At 41.7% G+C, this 25,994-nt stretch overlaps 1 protein-coding gene and 1 long non-coding RNA gene across 16 annotated transcripts in view; one reads left to right on the forward strand and one right to left on the reverse strand.

Moving 5' to 3' along the window:
* The first annotated feature begins 1,441 nt into the window (after positions 1-1,441).
* LOC135271381 (uncharacterized) lies at positions 1,442-25,842 on the forward strand. Its single transcript, XR_010339480.1, has 3 exons — positions 1,442-1,737; positions 13,538-13,700; positions 25,441-25,842. It is a non-coding gene; the product is annotated as an uncharacterized LOC135271381 (long non-coding RNA).
* Positions 8,557-25,994, reverse strand: part of MLLT10 (MLLT10 histone lysine methyltransferase DOT1L cofactor) — a 227,379-nt gene continuing 209,941 nt past the window's right edge. For 13 of the 15 annotated variants that reach the window (XM_021666314.2, XM_064368366.1, XM_064368364.1 and 10 more), the window contains 8 exons: positions 24,577-24,649; positions 21,333-21,487; positions 19,131-19,319; positions 18,607-18,695; positions 18,111-18,472; positions 16,991-17,087; positions 11,948-12,157; positions 8,557-10,245 (listed from right to left, as the gene is read on the reverse strand). In XM_021666314.2, the coding sequence (XP_021521989.1) occupies positions 10,201-10,245; positions 11,948-12,157; positions 16,991-17,087; positions 18,111-18,472; positions 18,607-18,695; positions 19,131-19,319; positions 21,333-21,487; positions 24,577-24,649 (1,220 nt within the window). In that variant the 3' untranslated portion in view covers positions 8,557-10,200. Of the gene's footprint in view, positions 10,246-11,947; positions 12,158-16,990; positions 17,088-18,110; positions 18,473-18,606; positions 18,696-19,130; positions 19,320-21,332; positions 21,488-24,576; positions 24,650-25,994 lie in introns of those variants that run through there. The other 2 variants (XM_064368367.1, XM_064368372.1) reach the window with 2 other exon arrangements.

The raw sequence follows: 25,994 nt of genomic DNA on the forward strand, positions 1-25,994 counted from the left end.
TTTTCACGTGGCCCCAGAAGGGCTTGTGCAGTGCGCAGCAGAACTTTAGACTGGGCCTCAGGCAGAAAAGGACTCGAGGTCTCAGCTCTGCAGCTGATAGCCTGGGGTGTGGGCTGGTGATCTCAGCCTCTTTCTGGGGCTCATTTCCTGTCCACAGAATGCAGGTGCTCATATCTGAGGGTCAGTGAGCTGCTCTTGAAAGCCCTTCACACTCAGGGCCGTCTCGGCCTTGCCCCATCTGTCTGCTCCTCCCCTTGCCACTAAATGGGAACGTTTCTTCCCAGGGCTGACCTCAGCCTGGTCTCCTCTCCTTCCTCAGGTGTGGTTTAAGGAAAGGGCAGAGTTTGGATGGGAAGAACCACGTCTGAATCGTCTGCATCGTAGGTGAAGACCATGGGGAAGAAGCAGGGACCAAGGCATGTAGAGGGCTGTGGTTTCGGGGGCTTCAGGTGGCACAGGAGGGGCTGGGGGAGGAGTGGAGGGAGGGAAGCCATCTGCAGCCCCAATCTGGTCAGCCCCACAGAGTGCAGAGCAGCAGGGCACTCCTGGGCGTCACACCAGGTGAGAGGGCTGTGCTCTCGTAGTCCTAGACACCTGAGTCTCTTATCCTTTAGTGGCTTAAATTCCCTCTCCCCACTGGGGCAGAAACCTCAAAGCTGCCATTTCTTCAAACCATTTATAGCACCAGTTTTCAAAGCATCTTATTTATCCCTAAGGGGGTTCTGCCCCCACCCACAGGGGGTCAGGAGCGTGCAGCCACGCCGAGTTCTTCCTCAGGTGTGCAAGAGCTTCCCGTGCTCGGCCTTAGATTGCCTTGTTAGGAAAAGTTGGGGTAGGAAAGAGGTTTTTCATCAGTGGACAAGCTTACTTAGATTTTCAGCAGATCATCTGATTCATCTGCCGAATTTGCTTTGGGAACTGCCTGGGAGTTTGTCTTCAATTGGTCTGCACGTGCTTGGCAAACACCCTGAGTGTTGCAGCCTGTGGTTTCCTCTTTTACTGGAGTGTTCTTAAATTCCCTTCGCAGTTTTAGAATAAGACCTTAATAAGCTTTCCACTGTCCATGTTTTCAGATACTTTAAAAATGCCTCTTGCTGCAGGGCTTCTTGATATCTGCCAGTCACGTTCCCGCAAACTCCTCTCAAAGTAGGGAACTAAAGCTCTATCAAATATTTCATCTCAACTTAATTTTCTAGGGTATTTGTTGTCGTCCGTTTTGGCACTTAGGCTTTTCCCTCCGGTTGCAATGGCATGGTTTAAATCATGTTCTGTGCATCGAGGGAGGCCATGTGATCCCTGGGGCCCACGACACCCAGCCTGGGTGCTACAGTATGCAGCCCCCGTCTATGGGACATCATCGCTAACAGGTGGCCAGTCCCAAATGCCTGCAGATTTTCAGAGGGGTGCTGAACTCCCCGGAGAGGAAGGACAGCTCAGAGATTTCCATTGTCTTGCTTTGGTTTAGAAAGCCCCAGGGTAGAAGCGAGTCCTGGTCCCGCCCCAGCCCTCGTGAAGGCCCACCTCCCTCAGAGATGGCTGAGCCGCAGAGACACCTGAGTCAGGGCCCAGCCTGGCAGGATTTCCTGCAACCACGTGCACCCGCACCTGTGCTCAGGCCTCCCGCCCCGAGCCACAGACCGGCACCTGGGCTCAGGCCTTTAAGACCGGGAGTTGGCTGTAGAGGCCGCGGAGAGGTGGGATTTTGGCGTGGCGTCTGCGTGACTGCAACTGGACAAGGTTAGTCATTTGGTTAAAAACGTATTTTGGTCTTTCCTAGAACAAATCCGACTTCCAAATGTTGGGCTGAAACATGAATGGTGTTTTTCTCGGGTCTGAGGACCGCCTTTGTAACCTCACTCAGGAGTTTGAGATGTGGGGCGGGACCCAGGCTAGGTGGCTTGTGGTGTGGGCCTCTTGTCCTCACAGCCTTGTCAGGAACAGCCCCAAACCAAGAGTGTCCCCCCCCCGTCGGTATCTCCTGGGTTATTACATGAGTTTATCGCGATAAACCTTATCTGTGGGTCGGACAGTTTACCGTTTACAAAAGGAAACTGACAGATTTTGGGGGCAACGGTAGGGTTGCTGTACGATTTATTATGGCCTAAGTCATAAGGGAAATTGAGCCATCTCGGTCACGTTTGCTTTTGTCGTTACTCAAAAAGAAATATCTTGTAAAATACCAGGTGTCTCATTGCTTGTACTGTCATTTCGGTTCCAATCTTGGTTTCACAGTTACATCACTGCACTTAAACAGTAGATATCTTGACATATTTGACTTCAGCTGTTTTCCTTTTTTTTTTTTTTTGAGACAGAGTCTCTGTCACCACGCTAGAGTGCAGTGGCGCAATCTCGGCTCACTGCAACCTCCGCCTCCCAGGTTCAAGCGATTCTCCTGTCTCAGCCTCTGGAGTAGCTGGGACTACAGGCGTGCGCCACCATGCCCAACTAATTTTTGTATTTTAGTAGAGATGGGGTTTCGCCATGTTGGCCAGGATGGTCTTTATCTTTTGACGTCCGCCTCGGCTTCACAAAGTACTGGGATTACAGGTGTGAACCACCATGCCTGGCCTAGTTTTCCCTTTTTAAGAGGCGTGGCTTAAAAAAATCACTATTGGAAATTTGCTCTTTGGCTACAATTATATTTGTCCTGTTTTGTTAGAATGTAGAACTTAAAAACTGGATGTGGGCCAGGTGCACTGGCTCACACCTGTAATCCCAGCGCTTTGGGAGACTGAGGCAGGATTATTTGAGAGCAGCCTGGGCAACATGAGACCCTGTCTCTAAAAAAAAAAAAAAAAAAAAAAATTAATTAGCCAGATGTGGTGGCTGATGCCTGTAGTCCCAGCTACTTGGGAGACTGGGGTGGGAGGATCGTTTGAGCCCAGGAGATTGAGGTTGCAACTGAGCTATGATCGCACAACCACACTCTAGCCTGGGTGATAGAGCTAGACCCTGTCTTGGGAGGAAAAAAAAACTGGGTCTTGAGTAGAGAATCCCCGCGTGAAGGTGCTGATGTCCGGGCGATTCTACTGGTCAGCTGGGAAGAACCACTGCATGAGGCCAAGGGTTTGCAAAAAAAAATGGAACCCTGTTTTGTTCAACAATTCCGATGTATGTGGGCAGCTCAGCTGCAGAGAACACCTGACCTTGCCTGCTCTGGAGGAGACCTGGGGAACCAGCAAGGTGGCAGTGCTGCCGAGACAGAATCCCTAATTCATCCACTGCTTGTTATGGGAGCCAAGTGAGAAACCCCAGATGCAGCCATCAGAGTTTGAAAGAAAACAAATAAACCTGATCACAAAATTTCATGCTTTAATTTTAAGCTTTGGAAGATACTACCAAAATTAAGCTGCTGTGGAATTTACTGCTGCAAATCAGGAGGTAACTTCTTTTTTCATTGGTTGCAATAGACTGTGTTGAGACCACAACCGGGAAGAAGATGGGATCAGGAGGTGGGGCCTTTCGAGGTGATTAGGTCAGGAGAGTGGAGTCCCCAGGAAGAGGAGGCCAGGGATTTGCCCCCTTCCATGTGAGGACACAATGGGAAGTCATCCTTCTGCCTCTGGAACAGAGCCTCACTGACCAGGAGAAATACATTTGTTGTATATAAGCCACACAGACTATAGCATCAAAAACAAAACAAAACAAAACTATTTCTTGGAGACAGGGTCTTGGTCTTACCCAGGCTGGGGTGCAGTGGAGTGATCATAGCAGCAGCCTTGAACTCTTGACCTCAAGTGAGCCTCCCTCCTTAGGCTCCCGAAGTGCTGGGATTACAGACATGCACCTCCACACCCAGCCAGATTATGGCACTTTATTAAAGCAAGCTGAACCGACTGACTGGTTTGCTACAACCTCATTATACAATCAAGTAATTAAGGGCACACTCTGGGGAGCCTTAGACACTGTCTCCCCTTGGTGACTTTTCCCCTACCCTTCAGCCTCTTGTCATCTGACTCCTGCACCTATCTTCCGGCCACCAAAGCTCCTCCTGTTCATATCACCAAATACCTAAGTACCACATCCAAGAGGTGTTTTCAGGCTGACCTTAACCCTTTAATGCTGAAGGTGGTGTGTGTCATCTTCCAACTTTGTATAGCCTCACGTTCTGGGGTGAGATGGATGTAAAGTTCCCCTGGCTCCTCCTCAGATTCCTCTCCAGATGTTTCATCTTTTGCTTTGTTAGTCTTGGCGTCCCCAAAGTCCTCAGTCTTCCTTCTTGTTGCCACCCTTCTCCCACCCCAGTGACTTCAACTGCCCCCCTCTGTAGGAGTCTGGTGAGGGTCAGCTTTCTGGTTCCAGAGCCAGATTCTGTGCAAAACCCCAGCAGAATACTCCACTCTGTCCAGGGAGCTATGGTGCTTCCTTGACGTCCAGAAGAGCCAGAGTGGAGGCGTGGAAACCTGCCTGTGTGGCCTCCTCTCCAGCAAGCTGGAGAGTGCAAGTGCCTTTAAGAGAGTTGAGAAAGCAGCTTACCTGGAGCCAGGGCCTTAGAAAAGGTAAATTTCTTTCCCCTAAAAGCCTCCAGGGGATTGAAACATCCCCAGCTTTTTCTGGCCTGGCCTACTCAGTAGTCACTATCCGTGGGGGACTCCAACTTGTCTGCTCCAATCCTCTCACATAATCTCACCTGAATTTTTCAAACCAGTTTAATTCACAGGTCCACCGAGGAGTCTCTAGTTTCTTCCCTAGTTCCTTTCCAGTCTGTACCTGGGCTAAGGCTCGCACACCCCAACACCCCTTGGAAAGACTACGAATGAATGCACAGCCAGGGACATCTCAAACTCCAGCCATAGCCATGTCAAGGCCTCTCTGATTTTAGTTACCTGTGATGCTGGGGAGAGGCACAGGGGTGTCAGGGCCATGGCATGTTCGAGAACAGCAAGGCTGGGTTTTGCTGGGGTGCACAGCAAGGGGTGGAATTGTGCTGGGAGCCAGTGCTTGGTGGACAAGCCAAGCCCACACCCTGAAAGGTCTCACTCTTGAAGAGGTGTCCCAGCCTCCGCCACTCCCTAGTGAACTTGGAGTTGGGAGCGGCTCTAAGATCATTATGGGGTGCTGCCTCATTACCTGCCTCAGATCATTCTTAATTGTACCAATTCATACATTGGCAGCTATGTGACTCTGTACCCTCCTCTGTAAGCTTCAACTTCCTAATTTGCAAAATTAAAGAGGAAACAAAGCAGTCCTCACAGGGTTGTGTAAAGCTGAGGTGAGGTAAGGCAGGTAAAGCCCTTGACACGATGCCTGGCTCAGCACCCTCAGGAACACCCTCTGCTAACTGCCCATACTCAAAGGACAGGCTCTCCCATCTGAAAGGAGACAAGGGTGGAGGGTGGGGCACTGAGGTTCTCACCAACCAAAGGCCTAGCTCTGGTTCTACCTGAAGGAAACCAGATGTGCCAAGAGTTGTGAACAAAATCTGAAAATTCAACCTCATGGAGTTTCCAGCAAAAAGCAGGCCAGAGAAGAGGCAGTGAGCTCATCTAGGATATCTGGACCCAGATTTAGAAATAATGTACTTGCCTCCTGATATCCACATCCCCCCACCTTTGTCCATCTGCCTTTCCCCTGAATTTACCCTCTGCACCTTGCTATCTATCCCCCCCACCCCACCCCTTTTAAGAGATGGGGTCTCTGTCACCCAGGCTGGAGTGTGGTGGCAGGATCACTGTCGCTGTGACCTCCTGGACTTATGCGATCCTCCCACCTAGGCCTCCTGAGGAGCTCGGACTATAGGGGCATGCCGCCCTGCCTAGCTTTATTTTGTAGAGAAGGTGCCTCACTGCACTATCCATGCTGCTTGCTGCCTTAATATGCATTTACAATCTGCCTTTTGTGGCCACAGAACTACAGAAACCACGCTGCAGAACAGCACCAATCACCTCTTTCTTGCAAACCCACAGCCATCTTCCAGCCTCACTTCCTGTGCCCACCTGACCCCTTGTGACCAGCACTGGTCCTCCCCAACCCTGCCCTTTATGCTGCCACTACTCCCCCAATCCCTAGAGAACCCCTTTCCCTAAAAGACAAGGGAGCATTCACATAGCTCCTGCTGTGACACCCACGCCAGTGTCAAACTGCCCGTCTGGACCAGAAAATAATAAATACAAAATTTGATTTCTAAGATCTTTCCTGTCACTTTTTAAGTGACAAAAGCAGGCCACAAATTTGTGTGGCCTATACATTTCATTGTATAGGAAAAGAAAATATTAAAATTATATGTGTGTATTTTATAAAAAGTGAAAGGCCAGGCACAGTGGCTAATGCCTGTAATCCCAGCACTTTAGGAAGCCGAGGTGGGCGGATCGCCTGTGTTCAGAAGTTGGAGACCAGCCTGGCCAACATGGTGAAACTCCATCTCTACTAAAAAAATATATATATATATAAATTAGCCAGATGTGGTGGTGGGCACCTATAATGTCAGCTACTTGAGAAGCTGACAGGAGAATCTCTTAAAATTCAGAAGGTAGAGGTTGCAGTGAGCCGAGATCACGCCATTGCACTCCAGCCTGGGCAACAGAGTGAGACGCCATCTAAAAAAAAAAAAAAAAAAAAAGTGATGGGCCCTTTTTTTTTTTTTTTTTTTTTTTTTTGTAATTTCAAATTTCTTAAGTGGTCATGATGACTTTTATAAGTTAAATAGGTTAATGCTAACACCTAAAAGTGTCTGTCACCAGTGCCCTGAGGTGGATGGCAATCACACACTTGGAAAATGTGCATGTTGTTTACTCTACAGCCACGTGACTGTGGACCTCCAGACCCTGAGGGGAATCTGAGGCTGACACGTCTGAGGCAGCTGGAAGGGACATGTGTGCCCCTATTGCTTTACCTCAATGGGGAATCTGTCCCTTAAGAAAGACCTGCCAAATTTGAACTGTGACCTAAGTCACAGTCAAATGAAACCTACATTTTCACATAAATCTTTACTGAATTACAAAAATTAATGGTTGGTGTGAAAAAGACATTTCTTTTGTTGCAAATAACAGATTGAGGAATGGAAAAACAATTGACATGAATTTTAACAAAGTAAACATTTTACAAATGATTTCCAAATAATATTTATAAAAGTTCACAACTGTTTCATTTTGAAAGGCCTGGTTTATAAGAAAAGATGGTGTCATTGGTGTGTTTTATTTTCATTAAGTAAAAATAAAAAGAACAGTGTTTGTCTCCCTGAGATTCCTACTCAGGACATGACCCAGACAGCCAGGCACATTGCTCTTAACTGTAGCACCAGCTACTCGGGAGGCTGAGGCAAGAGGATTGCTTGAACCCAGGAGTTTGAGACTGCAGTGAGCCATGATCTCGCCACTGAACTCCAGCCTGGGCGACAGAGTGAAACCATCGCTTAAAACCTAAGGAAATCCACTTAAGAAAGCAAAATTACATTTCATTGTAAGGTGGTACCTCCCTTGCAATTCCAAGGGCCTCTCCTGCCTATTGGGAAGATTATGGGATCATCTTTCCCTTCTGCTTGGTTGACAGCTGAGGACAACTTGGCTTTTCTATCTTGGCCCAGTGCTTGATCTTGACCCACAACATGGACTGCACATCCACAAGTCTGAAGCACAGAAGCACAGACCGCAACCAGTCAATACAGACCTCCTTCAAGGTTCAGGGCCACTAGCAGGGCATCAGTTCTTCAGAGCCTTTCCCAGAGCACAAGGTGCACATGTGAACCAGCAGCCGCTAGGGCCCTGCAGGGAAGCAACCCAGGCTCACGAGGTTCGGGAGCCTCCAGGAAGCCAGAGAACTACAGAAGCAGATGCTTGGAAACACGCAGCCAAGGACACATGTTAAGAAATTAAAACTCGCAGTAGTTGATGAATGAGTCACCTGTCATTTTAGGAGGACAGTAATCCCTCGCCCCTTGGGAGAGAGATGACTTTCTAGAATCGTGATTATTTTTCATGTACATTAAAAAAAATCTCTCCAGGAACCTAAAACTCACTGTATTAATAAAGAAGTTTATAGCCTAGGACCAGTTTTTCTTGTTAACTTACTTCTATTACCAAGAGCACTTGACACAGATCAGTATGCTCTGATTCAATTAAGTGTGGGGAAAAGTCTGAGCATTTATATTTTTGGAAAAAGTACCACAGGCAATTCTGACACTTACCAAGACCCAAGGACCACTAAATGGATTTGGCTTCTCTTTCATTCATCGAATGCCTCTAGTTAAAGCAAGCTAACTATAAATAGGAGGAATCGAATCTTGACCAAGTGTGAGTACTGCTTTATCAATGGGCTCTAATTAATTATCATCTCACCTGGAGCACCAAGGCTATTTCCCTCCTCTTTATATCCCAGCAGTCTTCGGAGTGCAGTCTCCCTCTCATCTGAGGATGACCCAAGATCTCTGAGCCCAAGGTGGGTCTGCACAATGCTTTACAGAATGCTCTGCACATCGTATAGTGTTTGCTTATGAGAAGAAGTTTCCATTCACTCCAGGCAATATACCAGTGCTCCAAACACAAAACACAACCCGAGACGCTCTGAGGAAGCAACGTGGGTGCAGCCCCTCCATCCTCTCCAAACGAGAATGGCACGGAGTTATAAACAAACATTATTAAATTTTATTAACAAAACTTTGTACATTTTAATACATGTAGAATTTTACATCTAGGTAAAATAACAACACATTCAAAATTTACCATTTATACAAATTGTTACAGAATAACAACCAGTGGGTTAAATAAGTAAAATAAACCACACTGATTTTTTTAATTATCTACAAAAGATTTGACTTCTTTAAAATTCCCCTGAACATATAAAAATAAATTAATTTTACTTTTCAATTAAATCTACCAATTAGAAATATTACAAATCAAAATATCAATGTTATCTTATGAATTTTTCACAATACAAAACAGATTCACAAAACTTTATTTACAGAAATGAGGTAAGAATTGTGCAATGTTTAACCAAGAGACATATTGCAGAATTAACATGTTCTTCCAGCTAAGTACACAGTGGAGGTCTAATTACAGCTGGGTCTTTTCCACTAATAATTCACACACCAAAGAACGGTTTTGTGATTACACCCCCAGTGGTGGATTACTCTGCCGTACTGTCACATGAAAAGTGTGGCTCCTCAAAGTGGAAGGGCTGTCACACAGGTTTCACCTGTCTCAGGAACTCATGGTGAGCTTTTGTTTTAATGGTAATGGGGAGTGGTTTAAATAAATCTCTATTCTTACCATATCCACTCCTTTTCTTGTGACTCATTAGTGGACAAATACCCAGGTAATAGTTTTGCCTGAGCTATCTACAGTGGCACAGAAAATTTTGAATCAAGGCGGAAGAATGGGAAGGCTGCAGGTGTGACGGGATGATTCCTGCTGCTCGGAGGACAGACTGTCCGAGCCTACTGTCCAGAGCCCTTGCAGCACAATGGAGGCACTTGATCAAGGGCAAACCCCACCAGCACTTTCCAGAGTGGCCCCTTTCTGAAAGAATTATTTCGCTCTGAATTGATCTGGTTCCCCCAGCAGCCTTAGAACTCGCTTAACTCAAGGTTTCTTTAAAATACGAGCAGGCCTTAAGAATAAAGAAAAAGCAATTCTCAAAAGAAAACTACCTTTAGCAGATGCAGACATTACCATCCTAACTTGACTACTAAAAGTGGCCAAATCCCATTAGAAAGGAAATTTTAACAAAGATTGCCAAGTCCCAGGTGATGAGCTATATATTTGTAATATTGAATCAATGAAACTCCAGGAGAAGGGATTAGACAGTTCCTTGAAATTTGACTCAGAGCAAGCATACTGTAACCCAAACAAAAGAGGGTATTTCAACTTTTGTACAACAAAATCAAGTAGTTTGTAAATGGAAGTCTTTAGTTTTGCTATTCATATCTCCAATTTATAACAAAACTAGTTGTGCACCAACTATATTAAATTCTTGAGTCGATAAACATTGCATGTAAATTATGTGACTGAAAAAAGTTATTAAATTTTCTTTCCATGTTCAAAAAAAGTGGGGTAAGGGGTAGGGGTATGGGAATTCCATTTCAGTGCAACAAAGCAACAAGAAAACTAATCAAAGCCTGACAAGAATGTCCTTGTGGCAATTAATCCTTTGTTGTGCATTGAGTTTCTTGTTGCATTTCTTCATAGCTGTAGTAAAAGGACTGCAAAGGCAGCCGGGTGAAGTGCTAGAACAGCAGGACAGTAATTTCTAGATGTTTCTCAGGTGTCAACTTTTCTCTTGAGCTACAGGCCCAGTTTTATCACTAAGTCTCTGCAGTTAAACAAAAGAGCAGACACGTTAGCTACATCAACTTTTGGTAATATCCTCCCAATTTGAAATGGTAACTGGGTAACTGACTGAGATAAAATGTGGTATAGAAGTTACTCCCTTTTTTCTTGCAAGTTGGCATGGCTACTTGCAACATAATATGTAGACATGAATTTGCTAGTAAATGCTCTAAAAACATTAGATTCAACAGTGTAAAAAGACCAAAGAGGTAGGCCCATCTGAGGGACAGAAATTCTAAAGAATGAATGCACAATTCATCTTCCAAAATCAACTTTTCCACAACAGCAGTAACATGGTACTGTAGAGAATGAATTTTTTATGGGCTAAGGAAGTCATGGGCTGTAACTCCACATTTGCTATTTGTCCTTGGGCTTAAAACTCTTTGCATTTCCTTTCATTAATCTATTAAAAAAAAGAGAGAGAGACAGGGGTTACAGCCTATTAAAGACTGAAATCACAGATGTCACCGTATCTAACAATGACACCTGGCACATAGCAGGGTACTCAGCAAACAGCACCTCCCAGCACCGTGCTCCTCTATTAGCTCATTAAACTGCTGTGATTTTCCATTAAATACATTTCAAACTGTATAATTTAGGAAAAGTTTGTAATTAGTGCATTTTTTAACACAGGAAAAAAAAACTTAAAATGGGGTGGGGGAGGCAATAGTACCAAAAAACTCTACAGAATCACTGAAAATCGCCCATGGCAGCAAGAAGTAATGTGGTGTGTGATGACAGTAAGTTGGCAAAACAAGAGGGCAAACAAAACACTGAGTTGATGAAAAACTTTGAATAATTCTCGTTACAAAGTACAAACTAAAGTTTCTGAAGACTAAAAGCACAGTAAACAAAACTTTAAAATTAACGGGAAAGAGCAAACACTGCAACTTTGAACACTCATTTGCCAAGTCTCCCACCTCAGTCTCTCCCTTCTTCCTTTTCCTGATGTCCAGTCTCCATTCTACATCCCCATAGCCTCCTCTAACAGGGTTCTGCCCTGAACTGGAATTTAGGGGAAACATTTATACTCCAGTAAAGTAGACCTAATTGAAGGGGAGAATTAATAGAAAGAAACAGCCTTAAAATGGGTTCTACTCTATGTGTAGTATACTGTTCCTGCATCGATTTTTAACTTAACTTTCACATTGAAAGAGTAAGATGCCATCACTTACATGAGATTAATAACTTAAAATTTGTATTCCATTACAAATGTGATTGTGATTTACTTTCTCTAAAACAATAATCTGGTAGAATAATTGGATTGCTTGCCCTAAAATGTATAGACTAATCTTCTAATATACTTAATGTGTAAAAAGCACTTTGGAGTAAAACAAATATTTCCAAGTTATATAGACTGGTTCTATAATGAAAAAGTTTCTCATAAAGCACGAAACTATTGTCTTTTGGACTGTCTCATATGACTTGCTAACGAAAATATATTGTCATCTTGAAAACTGCTGAATTATAAAACAGTCTTCAAACTTAATGCGCAAATTCAAACTGACCTACTTAGGGGATGTATAAATTGGCTTAGGTCCTTTGCCTGTAATATCCACCTGCTAAAAACAACTGTTTTAAGAAGAAATGAAAAGGGGAATAATAAAACTAGGCTGGAAAATGATCATCCTGATTAATCGATACAGTTGTTATTGCATTACATGTAAGAAGGAAAACATACTTACTGCTACTTTCTGACTTGCATTATCTCCATGCATGGTGAGAAATGGGTTGGTGGTAGCTGTGTGAAGTGGGGGTGCCTGTGTACCTGCAAGAAGGTTGTTTATGGGTATTTGTGTTGGTCCAGGGATCTGCAGCTGCTGAAGTTCAGGTTGGTGGTGCTGCTGCTGGTGGTGATGTTGCATTAACTGATACAAAAAGGCTTGATGTTGTTCCTTAGGCAAAAACATGTGAGACAAAGTGAGTTTCCAAGCACAGAATTCAGCAGTCAGATGAGCCTGCCTTATCTGTTTTCTTTCCTTTAATATTAGGTATTTGCTAAGAAAGAAAACAAGTATCTCATCTAGAAAAATAGGCTGCACTAGATAATAACCACCTACTATAAAATGTCCATATCTTCAGTGAACAGCTTATTTTTAAAACAGGACACACAATATAGGAGATCTCTATTAGGTTATTTGTGATAAATCGAGGAGTGCAGCAGCTTAGAGAAATTTAGGTGGCTATTTGAATGTATTATGTGTGGTCACACCCTTTCCAAACTTAAAACAACTTTAAAGTTTCCTTTCCTGCCTGTCATTAGGGTGCTTTCTTGATGCAGTTTCGGATCACCCTTTACAGCAAGCATACACTCCATGCAACATATATTTATAGATTTCGTAAGTGCTTACTAGGTGTCAGGCACTGCTTCTGGTGCTTGAAACACATTGAGCAGGGAAAGACAAATAAATGAAAATGTTAGAATGTGATTACTGCGATGCATCAAGGGAAACAGAACTGTGTATGAGAAAGTCTGGAGGGGGTAGGGTGGAGTTGGTCAGGTTGTAATTTTAAGCAGATTAGTCAAGGCAGTTTTCATTGCAAAGTTAACATCTGGGCGAAGATCTGGAGGAGATGAGGGAATGAGCTGGGTGAATGTGGGGGTGGTTAAGGATTTCCAGACAGTGCCAAGGGCCTCCAGAAGGGCAAGTCTAGCAGGCTTCAGTAGCAGCAAGGACCCAGAGAGAGTGGAGGGAGCCAGGAGGAACTGAGAACAACACAGAGCTCGCAGTGAGAAGGCATGGGCACCTTGGCTTGAACTCATAGTAAAATGAGAAGCCAGTAGGTTTTGAGCACAAGGTTTTGAGAAGTGGAACAATCTGATTTCAGGATGCAGTCAATGTGCGGTGTCAAGAGTTAGAATGGAGCTGCCATCAGCTGAGGTGAGGAAAAAGATGGGTGGGGCAGGGTTGTACAGGAAGATCAGCTGTTCAGTTTTGGACATGTTATGTTTGAAATGTCTTTTAAGATATGCCAGTGGAGCTACTGAGTGAGCAGCTGGAACAGGAGCTTGAAGCTCCAGAGAGAGGTCTGGCTAGAGATGTAAATATTGGCACAGAGATGCTATTTACAGACAATGATGGGAGGAGATCACTGAATTCCACCTTGGGCACTCTCAAGAGGCTGAAGAGGAGGACCCAGGAAAGGATACTAAAAATGAATGACCGGTTGGGTTGGAAAACACCAAGATGATAATGTAGTATCCTGGAAGCTGAGGGGAGGAAGTGTTTCAAGGAGGCGGAAAAGTGATCAACTCTGTCAAATGCTGTTGCCAGGTCACGTAAGATGAAGAATGAAAACTGCCCACTGGATTTGGCACCACGCAAGAGTGTGAGGCGGAAGCTGTGTGGAGGCTTCCAACAAATTCTCACCTACATCAAGTTTGATGCCTGCAAATGAACAAACTTCACCCCACAACACTGGCCGATGAAGGAAAAGGTACAGTTTAAACCCCTTTAGTTCTCATGGTCTCCAACCAATAATCTGTGCTGAAAATTCCTTAATCAACCATGTTATAAAAATGAGACATCTACATGTGCTATTATTAGAGTGAAATCCTGAGTAACAGGAAGACCCCCAAATAAATGGAGTTTTAGTACTCAAGACGAGGCAAGAGATAGGAAAAGCAAGATTCCATCTTAATGTTAGCATTTAAGAGTTTATATATTCTTAAATGCAATGTGCCTTTAACACCACTATAAAAACAGACAAAATGATCCAGAATCAAAAGTATTTCCAATGTTTTTTACTAGAGCAAAAAAGTACATAAAAATATTTAAAGGCCAGGCTCAAGCCTGTAATTCCAGCACTTTGGGAGGCCGAGGCGGGCAGATCACCTGAGGTCGGCAGTTCGAGACCAGCCTGACCAACATGGAGAAACCCCATCTTTAAAATATATATATATATGTTTAGAAAGAAATTACAAAGGCTGACATCCTGTGTTAATTGAGCAATGCCTTCTCCATGCAGCCCAAGTGCACGTAGAGTGCTAGGGAAATGGGTCTGGAGAAAGCCCCATGACTCTGGCCGGGGGCCAGGACTGCCCTCACCTGAGCCACAACCCCACTTGGGTCTTGGTCCATGCTTTCTCCCCTTCTCCAAGTTCTCTATTTCCCATCTCCCCTCTCATCTAACAATTAACCGCCATCTCCCTCTGCTGATCACTTTACTTCTAATTAAGAAAATGAGAAGCATTGAAAGTGGGATTACTTCAGCCCTCCACATAAAACCCACCTCAGTTGCTCTGCCTGCCCTGCTGGTGCAGTGAAATGCTGTTCTCACCTCCTCCTCTGCTAGTACCTTTCTTCTCTCCTACACCAGAAGTGCCCCATCAACATACACATATGCTCTCACATTCAAAATGGTGAGTCGAGACTACCCCATGTACCTACCACATCTGCCTCCTCCTTTCCCTTTCTCTGCTTTCCAAAGTGATGTCTTGGGGTGCTCATATGCTATCTTCACTACCTCTCCCTCTCCCTCTTATTTTCTTCTTTTAAACCATTTAGTGAGGTTTTTACTTTTATCACATCGAAACTATAAAAAGCCTTTATACAACCTTTAAGAAACAGGGTCCTGGCCAGGAACGGTGGCTCACACCTGTAATGCCAGCACTTTGGGAGGCCAAGGCAGGCGACCAAGAGGTCAGGAGATTGAAATCATCCTGGCCAACATGGCGAAACCCCATCTCTACTTAAAGAAAAAAAAAAACACAAAAAGTAGCCGGGTGTGGTGGCACATGCCTGTAATCCCAGCTACTTGGGAGGCTGAGGCAGGAGAATTGCTCTGGCAACAGAGCAAGACTGTCTTAAAAAAAAAAAAAAAAGACAAAGAAGGTCCCTCTTGCCCAAGCTGAAGTGCCGTGGCATGATTATGGCTCCCTACAGCCTCAACCTCCTGGGCTCCAGTAATACTCCCACCTCAGCCTCCCAATTAACTGGAACCACAGGCACGCAGCACCACACCTGGTTGGTCCATTCTTTTTTATCCTACCACAGAAGCATTTTACATAGTTGACTCCTCCCTTTCCTGGAAACATTTCCTTCACCTGGCCCCTAAGATGCCACTCTCCTTTTCTAGGGTGTCCAGGACTCAGTCTTCATGCTCTAGCAGTCCACATCGAATCTTTTGGCTCTCAGCATCTGTGCAGCACTAACCCCAGATCTCTATCTCTAACTGCACCCTTACCTGGGACTCCAGATAACCTATTATGCAACTGTCTCATCTCCATTTCACTTGTGCATCTAAAGGGATTTCAACCTTTAGTATGTCTATGACACCTATTTTTCTCTCCAAAACTGGTTGGGTTCTGTTCTTCCACATTGCAGTAAAAAAAGTCACTGACCATTCAGAATTCTTTCTCTTCTATGTCCTGCAAACAAGTCTTGTTGGTTCTATCTTGAAAACATAATAGCTGGGCACAATGGCTCACACCTATAATCCCAACACTTTGGGAGGCTGAGGGCAGATCATTTGAGGTCAGGAGTTCAAGACCAGCCTGGACAACATGGTTAAAGCCTATCTCTACAAAAAGATACAAAATTAGCCAGGCATGGTGGCACACGCCTATAGTTCGAGCTACTCAGGAGGTTGAGGCAGGCAAATCGCTAGAACCCAGGAGAAGGAGGTTGCATTGAGCCCAGATTGTGCCACTGCATTCCAGCCTGGGCAACTGAGTAAAAGTCTATCTCAAAAATACACACACACACTCACACTCCCAGGCAGTTTTCAACACATAGCTCATACTATTTTAACACCTAAGTCTCCTGCCTGGGCCACTCCCTCCCTATTTTCCACTTTTGCCTCTGTCTTTACTCCCCGACCCCCAACAACACACACAAACTATTCTCTATATAGCAGCAAAACTAATCCTTTAAAATGTAAATCGCTGATTCACTATTTTGTCAAAACCCTCCAATTCTTAATTCTTAAAATAATCCCGAAAAAAAAAAAATGGAAAATGAAATGAGATGAACAAAACTCAGATCATTATTAGCACTGGGTGAGCGAATGAGGAGTACATAGGTCTTCAGGGTGCTCTCAGCTCTACTTTTGGTACACTTAAAATTTTCCATAATAGATTTTTTTTTTAATCTCCAGTGGCTTTCCATCATACTTATGATGGAACCCAAATTTCTTGCAACAACCAAGAAAGGCTGTATGTGATCATCTAGGACCCACCCCTTGGCTCTGACCTCTCCTACCCTCTGTGACCACACTGCTGCTGCCCTTCTACCTCCAATGTGCTTTCTCTCCATGCTCCCTCAAGTCACAAAGACACCCTCCCTGAGCTCTCACATTGGTCTATGCTCAAAAGTCACCCTTTGCAGAGGCGGGGCCATTCTATCTAAAATGGTCCTCGGCTCTCCATGCTCTTCCCCACTTATTCCATCCACTTCCTTTTTCTTCTCAGCATTTATCACAACCAAAAAGCATGCATTGTGTCCATCCATCTCCTGTATCAAAATGAAGCTCCCGGAAAACGCACACCACATGTCACTCAGCACTGTCTTACCAGAGCCTACCTACGACAGCACCATGCCCTGTCACTTTGAAGTTCAGGAGTGCACACGACATCACTGCAAGTATCACAGCCAGTACCACATGGCAAAAACTTTTTGGATTATACATTCAATAATGTTACTTCACAAAGAAATCTATACCCACCCTGAATATTATAGCTTAGAACACTTGCTCCTAATAAAATGTTATCAAAAGAAAGAACTTACTGGTGTGAGCTGTTGAGAATTTAACAACTGCTGAAACTGCTGTTGATGAATAAGTATTTGTCTTTGCTGGTCAGAAAATAATCCTAGTCCTGAGGCACTGAAAAATGATTAGAATTCTTACTTTTTACTACATACCTCTAATGCTTTTTTAGAAGTTTAAAAATGAAAGACAACTTTTCAATTTTTTGTTTAATAACTGAAGTGAAATTTTTAATCCAAACACCTTTTGAAAAAAATTATGTACAAATTATTTCCGTATATATGCATGTGTACAACCAAGAACTTACATTATCAAGAAATGTTTTTTCTTTTTATTATAAAACAAATAGGCCCTAACTTATTTTATGGAATAGAAATTTACATGTGTTTCTAACAAGCATATGTAACAATTTATCTTTAATTATTCAAGAATAATTTAACCCACACTAAGTAAACACATATTTGAAACAAAGAATCCAGACATAATACTGATTTGACCTTTCCTTTTCGAATGGTCCCAGTGGTAAAACTAAACACCAATGTAGAACGCTAGAGGAAACAGCTTTCTAGTACTGACTGCAAATCTATTTTAAAGTATTTATTCCCCAAAAGTATGTTTAATAACAACATAGCTTTAGTTCCCTAGTATTGAACAAACATTCAAATGCAATTTCAGTACAATGAAACCAGTGAGTCTCACTTCCTGGGAAATCAGATAAATAATTGGCCTTTATCCTATATCAAAATCTTTGATTAAAACATTAAAAATATTACATAAATTTTAAGAAATTAATATTCATGTTATCTCCACTATGATATTATCTTTAGAATTTACGACACAGGAATGCAATATACAAAGTAACAAGAAAAACTAGTATTTAAAAGTAGACATCAACAGATTAAGACTGATGTCAGCACATAATATATTTAATGCTGTTACTATAAGTGACTTAATTTCGTTTTCATCTAAATTAAGTTTCAAAAATAAACGTACTCTGTGTATAGTGTACTTAAAATTTTTGGCAGACTTCCTTTCTTAAGGTATATTTACAAAGGAACATATTGAAAGCCCCAATCTAAGGCACAGACAACACTGGTAATGTTATACTAAAAAACGCAAAACATAACTTAAGTTTCTTACCTGTTAGTCAGTGTAGCTGGCATTGGATGTGTTGCATTAGGTGGAACAGTTGTGTGAGAGAGAGGGGTAGGGTTCTGGGATATTGTGACAGGAGTCTGCATAACCCCATTTAAAGCTCCTACAATGCCATTAATTGCCAGTTGGTTACCTGGCAAAGCTCCAATTATTCCACCCACTGCAGACACGGCAGGAATGGTGGAAGTTACAGGCTGCATTCCACTAGCTAGGGCCCCTACTGTCACACCATTGACCTGCTGAATTCCACTCACTCCTGAGCCTTGTTGAGCCGGACTCTGCCCAGCAGGAGGTGGGGTAGAAAGAGCCGATGAGCTGCTGGTGCTTTGTCCACTGGAGGTTAAGTCCTAGCACAAGAAAAAAGAGAAATTAAGTTTAAAGAACACAGCAAAATTGTTTAAAATAATTTTAAACCATTTAAGGTAAAATACTATTATTCACAAGTAAATCACACAGATGAAAATAACCACACGAAAATTACCTGATTTAATACAGGAAGAGAATTATCAGGTAAAAAGCTGTTTCCTATATGAGGGCTCTTACTGCTGTTCAAGGAATCAGTAGTAGGAGCTAGAATAATAAAAGACAAAAAGAAACCTATTTACCCTATTAAATTACATTATGTGTAAGATTAAAGGCTTATTTTAAAGCTTATGCTGAAGCCTGTATCAAAACCACTTAAATATCAAGTCTTGCTATTCCTAAGACTGATTTAAATAGGAAAAAAATCTATTATTTCTATTGAATACCTCGCTGTAAATCAATAATGAAATCATTAGACATTTAAGTAAATTTTAGCATTACATTATAGACTAAGGAAGTTAGTCTATAAAGAGTTAATTCAAGTTGATCACTTAACAGGATTCTTTATGCCCTTCAAAAACAACCTATCCTTCCTTTTCTACATCTTCATATAACTGGTGACCGATTATTACTCACTTACAATGCAAGTAACATTAAAAGCCTATTTTCTTTAGATATAAAATAAATTATTTTCACACTTACCAGTCTGTGCTGAAAATGTGTGTATTTGATGAGACGGACTAGGATTTGCTGTTATTGTTGGAAAAGGCACTGAAAGCTGTGCATTCAATAACTGAAGCCGTTCCTTTTTGGCAGTCAAGTTTTTAATCTGTTCCTCTAATCTTCGGTTTTCAACTTGAAGTTGGTGTAGTGACTTCAGCATTCCTAAAACTAGCACACATTTGGATAGTTTTTAATAATGACAAATACATACACAAGACTAAGTATTTTACACATTGCCAGTTACCTTAGAAGTAAGTTAAAATAGAACAGCAGAAATTCTGTAAAGTATTTCTAAATGATAAAATTTTGTTCCTAAATGTATATGTGGATATAAATTACCTATCTATATTTGTATTTTTATAAGCACAAAGGGAAAGTGTTCCTGGATGTACCTTCTGAAAACTTTATTGCCACATACCAAAAAATAAACACCAGCTTCAGGTAATCTTCCATTCTCAATGAAAAGTGATGACATTTTTATAAGAGCCCATTAAAATTTGGTGTGCCTACCACTATTTTACATTAAAGTAATATAGAATGGTTAAGGATCGTACCAATACCCTTTACCAAAATAATGAGCACATGTTTTTGTGTTGCTCCGTTTAAACAAAGCTCCACCGTCAGATGCCTGGCAGGAGGCCCCTAATCCCAGCTGCTCAGTATGTTGCTCTGCAGGTCACCCAGCAGGGAGCGCTGTGTGTGTGTGCCCAGCCACCTCTCCAGTCCTGGAGAAAGGCACATCCCCTGTAAACAGGCTGGCTTTCAGTCTGGCCCCATCACCTCAGGTACTTCAATTCCTTCCACAACTTGGACCTCCCAACTAACAACACAGAGTGTTGCTGTGAGGATTTTTGAAGTGTCTGTCACTGTAGCCTATGTACTAAAAAGTTGTATTTGTTTAACGTGACCTCAGGGCCTTCAGAAGACACAACTCCTCTGGTACAGACACATCTGGCCATTTCCCAAGGATTTAGCTTTTATCCCTCCCCTCCAAGATCCCACAAAGAAACCTTAGTGGGCCCAAATGAGATGCAATAAGACTAAGCTAAACCTATCCTCCAGCTATCCTGTTTAAAGGATTAGCCCGGCATGATTAGCATTTTTTGTGAGAGTACCATTCATAAAATACATACCAATTTATGGCACTTAGCTAACCAACAATAAGCAAAATATTTCAATAAAATGAAGTAGCAGAAGTTTATTCTCCAAAATGATGAAAACCACGTTTTTCCCTAAAAATAAGGCCACATCTCCAGCTAACCACCACCTATTTTAACTCTGTATTTTTCACCCACAGCCCTAATACTTAAAATGGTAAAGATACTGAAATATCGATATACAATACATGCCCTATATTCCAATAGATGAGCATAATATATGCTAATTATAGATTTATTTTAGTAATTACTATTATTCTTCCAAATTACAAAATGAAGAAGCCAGCTGGCCATACCTGACTATAGGTATTTTTTAAAATAAATTCTCCAGAAGTGAGCAAGTTTTCTTCAAACAATTAGGCTAAGAGAAGAGAGTGCTCCCGTACTTTAGTGGACTGATAAGAAAAAAGTACAGTGGAGACACAAAGTACCAACATGTATAATCATGGTAAGCACTGAGATAGTGCTGTATATGAGTCGGGCAGGGTCTCACTCTGTCGCCAGGCTGGAGTGCAGTGGCACAATCTCAGCTCACTGCAAACTCCGACTCCCCGGTTCAAGCGATTCTCCGGCCTCAGCCTCCCAAGTAGCTGGGATTTACAGGCATGTAACACTATGTCCAGCTAATTTTGTTTTTGTATTTTTAGTAGAGACGAAGTTTCACCATGTTGGCTGGGATGGTCTCGATCTCTTGGCCTTGTGATCTGCATGCCTCAGCCTCCCAAAGTACTGGGATTGCAGGCCTGAGCCACCGCGCCTGGCCTTTTTCATGTCATTTAATCCTCACAATAACCCTCTGACATGGGCGCACTATTACACCCACTTGTAAAAACAGGAAACTAAGGAACTTTTAAAAACATGCCCAAGAGCATACTATTATTAACAGGTAAAGATGGGATTCAAATCCAAGCAGTAACACTATAGAATCTCTTCTAATAGGATGAAAAGCGACTTCTGCATCCGTCTGCCTATCTGTCCATCTGCTCATCCGTCTTGATTTACATACAAGAAAATGAATACTTACTGTCACTAGGAGTACCCTGTTCTAATAAAAATTGCTGTCCTTCACTCCACTGCCTCTCCAAGAGCTGTTCTATGCTGGCTGCTACTGGAGGCAGATTTTCCAAACTGCTGTTGCCCGGTTGATCATAGCGAATCTGTAAGCTGCTTACAGGGGATCTGTTGAAAACATTAATTCTCAGGTTAAAAAGAAGGGGAATGCTTTTAAGGGAGTGCAGTTTCTTACCATAAGCTGACCCCTTTTCTCCTGTATGAGTTTTATAATACCAGGCTGCCTATGCCAGAAGTATCAGGTTCCTGGATTTAGAAAACCATAATCTACCCTAAAATTGAGTAATTATCACTCTTCCTCCCAAAATTATAGAATCAAGGGAATAGCTAGCCATCATAGATAATTAAAAACCACTAGAACATGCCACAAACAATCTCCGAAATAGGCTGTAAAATAATTTGGTTATGGCATTACAAGACAAAAAGGGGAAAGACAAAATTAGACTTAAAAATAATTTTCCAGAAGAGAAAAGGGTTCCACCACTCTGCCTTGATACATTTGCTATCACAATAACCCTGAACAATTATAATACTGTGAAAGGTATTCGAATTAACAACCAACTAAAATCTCAAATATCACTGATAAATTTTTAACAATCTTGACGCAGCCTTTTGTTATAAATTAAAAATTATTCCTTTTCAAGTATTTTCACAAGAAATAATAGACCAAAGCAATTTTTCTTTTCTTTTTTTTTTCATTTCTAGAGATAGGGTCTCACTTCATCAGTCATGCTAGAGTGCTATGGTGTGATGATGGCTCACTACAGTCTTAACCTTCTGGATCCTGGGTTTAAGCGATCCTCCTACCTCAGCCTCCTGAGCAGCTGGGACCACAGGAGTTACCACACTCGTCTTTTTTTCTTTGGGGGGATCGGGGGAAGGAGGGTTAGCCGGAGGAGACGGAGTTTCACCATGTTTCCCAGCTTAGTCTCAAACTCCTGGGCTAAATCCTCCTGCCTAGGCCTCCCAAACTGCTGGGAATACAGGCATAAGCCACCATGCCCAGCCCCCAAAACAATTTTTATTTGATCCATTCACATGATCATTTCTAAAATGTCTTAGATCTGTACTTCAAATGATAATCACTGAATCAACCCTTCTAAAACAAATAGTACTTGTATTAAGATGACCATGTAATATTCTCTCAACTTTTTGTTTTAAATTAGTAACTGTGGCCATTTCTAGTCTCCAGCCACCATTCTGAAGTAATACATTAGTAAAGAGCTTTAGAATTTCCAAATTCTCCACAGCAAACTAATGAGAAGTCAAAACCTGGTTTAATGGCTCCCTTTTCAAATGAGGAAACAGGAGAGTTTTAGTGATTTGTCCAAAGACACACTGCTGGTGAGGTGACAGAGCTGGGCTACACATTTCAGGTCTCCTAACAACCCACTAGTGTTCTTGACACTGCCTTAATATGCTTCTCTTCAAAATTTTTGTAAGATGTTAAACAAATGGGGCTTTTTATTTCATATGTAAACATGATGGGCTAAATACAGTTGGCCATCCCTCTACAAATAGTACATTATGCCAGGATAATTTGGGCTGTTACATTTCAGGCTGAATTCTAAAGAGTAATATAAAGTTGGAAATACATGCTAAAAATAATTTAGTATCATTTGTTCTGTTAAGTCCCGTTTAATGAAAAGCAAAAACTATATTAAGCAAAATAGCACTAAGATTTTTAATAATTTCTGGGTAGCCTGTATGATATTTTAAGTTTAAAAGGATATGAGACAGAGAAATGCTGCTCCCACTAAACACTAAGCAAACATCCATTAGCTTTCTTCTTTGAAAAGAAAAATAAAACAACATAGAAATCATAATATAAAAATCACAGTAGTCAGACACTTTTATCACTGTGTTTTTCCGATTCCATGTTTCCAAAGCATGGATATCTGATTTTTTGCAGAGTTCAATCAAGGATAACAATACTGATTTTAGTTCACCCAGGAATTATATAGGAAAAAAGGTACCACTAGATGTACCATTAGAAAATTATAAATTAAACAATTACTGGTTACTGAACTAATCTCTATAATAAAGATGTTCCCTAACAGACATTCCCCAAATATATCAGCGACACTATTACTTATGATCTGTCATCACATGAAAAGTTCATTTTGAAAAAAAAAAAAAAAAATTTTGTAGACATGGAGTCTTGCCATGTTCCCCAGGCTGGTCTTGAACTCCTGGCCTCAAGCAATCCTCCCAACTTAGCCACTCAAAGTGCTGGGATTGGGGCTGGGCACGGTGGCTAACGCCTGTAATCCCAGCACTTTGGGAGGCCAAGGCGGGTGGATCACGAGGTCAAGAGATCGAGATCATCCTGGCCAACATGGTGAAACCCCGTCTCTTTAAAAAAAAAAAAAAAAAAGTGCTGGGAATATAGGCATAAACTACCATGCCTGACCAAAATTTTCATTTTTAATCACATTTCTCCCATACTTGGAATAAAGACCCCAGAACTGGCTTTTCTCTTACTCTCCATTCTTACCCACTCTAACACTGTGCTTGAGGGACGGTTCCTAAATTAAAGAACATAGAGAAAACAAAGAGAAGGCATAGAAGTGAAATAAAATAAAGAGATAGCCACCACCAAAGTTCCATTCTCCCCTACAAACAGACACAGTATCTCATACCACATTCTCCCCATTTAAAATGGAAGGAATATGTGGTTCAGTAACCCCAAATATATTAATAAATTATTTTAATAAATGGTACCTGAATACTGTCATAAAATAATTTCAAAAAACTTGTAATACATTTGTGATAACTGATTCAAACAATTTAAGAACTAGTAGGATTTTAGTGATCTACCACAGGACTTTACTTAATTAGGAACTAGAGACTAAGGAATTAAGTGCTGTCCCTATAGCAGAGCTAAAACTGGAACCCAAAGTTGAGAGTCTTGGGTCTACAACTTTAAGAGATCTTAAGACTATTTTAAAGAATCAAAAAGAATTACTCGAATCAATATACAAGTAGTAAATATAAGAGAGTTCGAACTGATTAGAAATCTAATGGTGTTTAAATTAATATTGAAATTAATTCAGAATCATTTTTCTTGACTGTCTAGACATACTTCTTATCTGTAGAATGCTTTTATAGCCTCACAAATGTACACTCTACTGATATAAGTTTCCAAATCTCAAACATTTCCTTTGCCTATACTGTGCAGTGTAAATAGCGCTTACCGTGGCGAGAGACTTCCTCTGGGTGAGCTTCCTCTGCCAACTAGGTTGCGGCTATTGTCTCCAAGATCTTGATCTGTAGTGTAAATATTTCAGAGCTGATAAAGTGACTCTCACTAGATAAGAGGTTTTAAACTCTGGCCCTGATTTTTCCTAAAACATACATTAAAACTTTACTACTATCTTTGCAGTTCCTATGAAAGTAGAAGATCTAGCATGTTGCTAGTTTAGAATTGCTGAACTGTGGCATGTAAGGCGTTGTCCCTACACGTTTTTGTGGGTGTAGAAGGCCATGGATTATGTTCTGTTCTTTCATTCTTTTCTATTTTACAGCATAGAAGCGTGGTTTGCATTTGCTGTACCCTCCCCTCAGCCACTTTTAATTTCTACGGTTAAAGTAATGAATCACAGCTGTGGACAGCTAATCTGTATGCTTATCACAGCAAATCCGTATGCTTTGTATTTTTTAACACTTTGCATCCCAAGACAAGCCATAAAACACATTAACACAGACCTGCACACCAAGACTAACATTGTGGTATTAGATAGACCCTTACTCCAAGGATAAAATTAAGTATAACACTAAATTTCCAAATTAACAAAAACAAGTAGGAATCCAGAATACCGAATTTAAAAGGAAAAAAAATTAACTTTTCAAAATATTCCTTAGGTAATATCAAATATCTCTGCTTGAAAAGTAACTTGTATTTCCCCGGCAGTTAGTTCCTTATAAAAATCACCCTATCTGGCCTCTTTCAAGGTTGTCCTTCCCTTATTCTGAGTTAGGTAACCTCTGACCCCTAAAGGGAAAAGACAGCCGGATTCATTCTTGGTGAACTGCTAAATCCATTCCCTTCCCCCAAACAGGCATGACTACTTGGACATGTCAACCAATCCTTAAGGATGGAATGAAACAAAGCAAATCCAAGTGGCTCATTAAGACAGTACAAGAGACAAATGCAACAAAACGTCAACTGGTGAACATTCACAGGATTACTAAACACTGCAGAAATTCTCTAACAGGATTTTTTTTAACCAAGTTTGTGTGATACAATTTCATGAATTATGCAAATAAAGGTTTAGGCTATTCACAGAAAAGCCCAGTGTTATGTTACTTTCATTGCATAGAACTGAGAACTGAACACATCAATCACAAAAGTCACAGGAGACACTGCTGCATTCCTGCCTGCTGATGGCTCTGCTGAACATTTCCATTTCAGACAGTAAAAAAAAACAAGCACATCGCTATTTTGCAGCAAAGCATACTATTTACTTCCAGCTGTGATTCTTTTTTTATTGTAAATAGACAATTTGTAATTATATAACTCTGGAGTACAAATTGATGTTATGATATATGAATGTAATGTGGAATTTAAAAAATCAAGCTAGTTAACATATCCATCACCTGAAACAGTTAACAT

This window comes from Aotus nancymaae, unplaced genomic scaffold (genome assembly GCF_030222135.1).
Source record: "Aotus nancymaae isolate 86718 unplaced genomic scaffold, 86718_ANA_hifiasm-v0.15.2.pri h1tg000077l, whole genome shotgun sequence".
NCBI lineage: Eukaryota > Metazoa > Chordata > Mammalia > Primates > Aotidae > Aotus > Aotus nancymaae.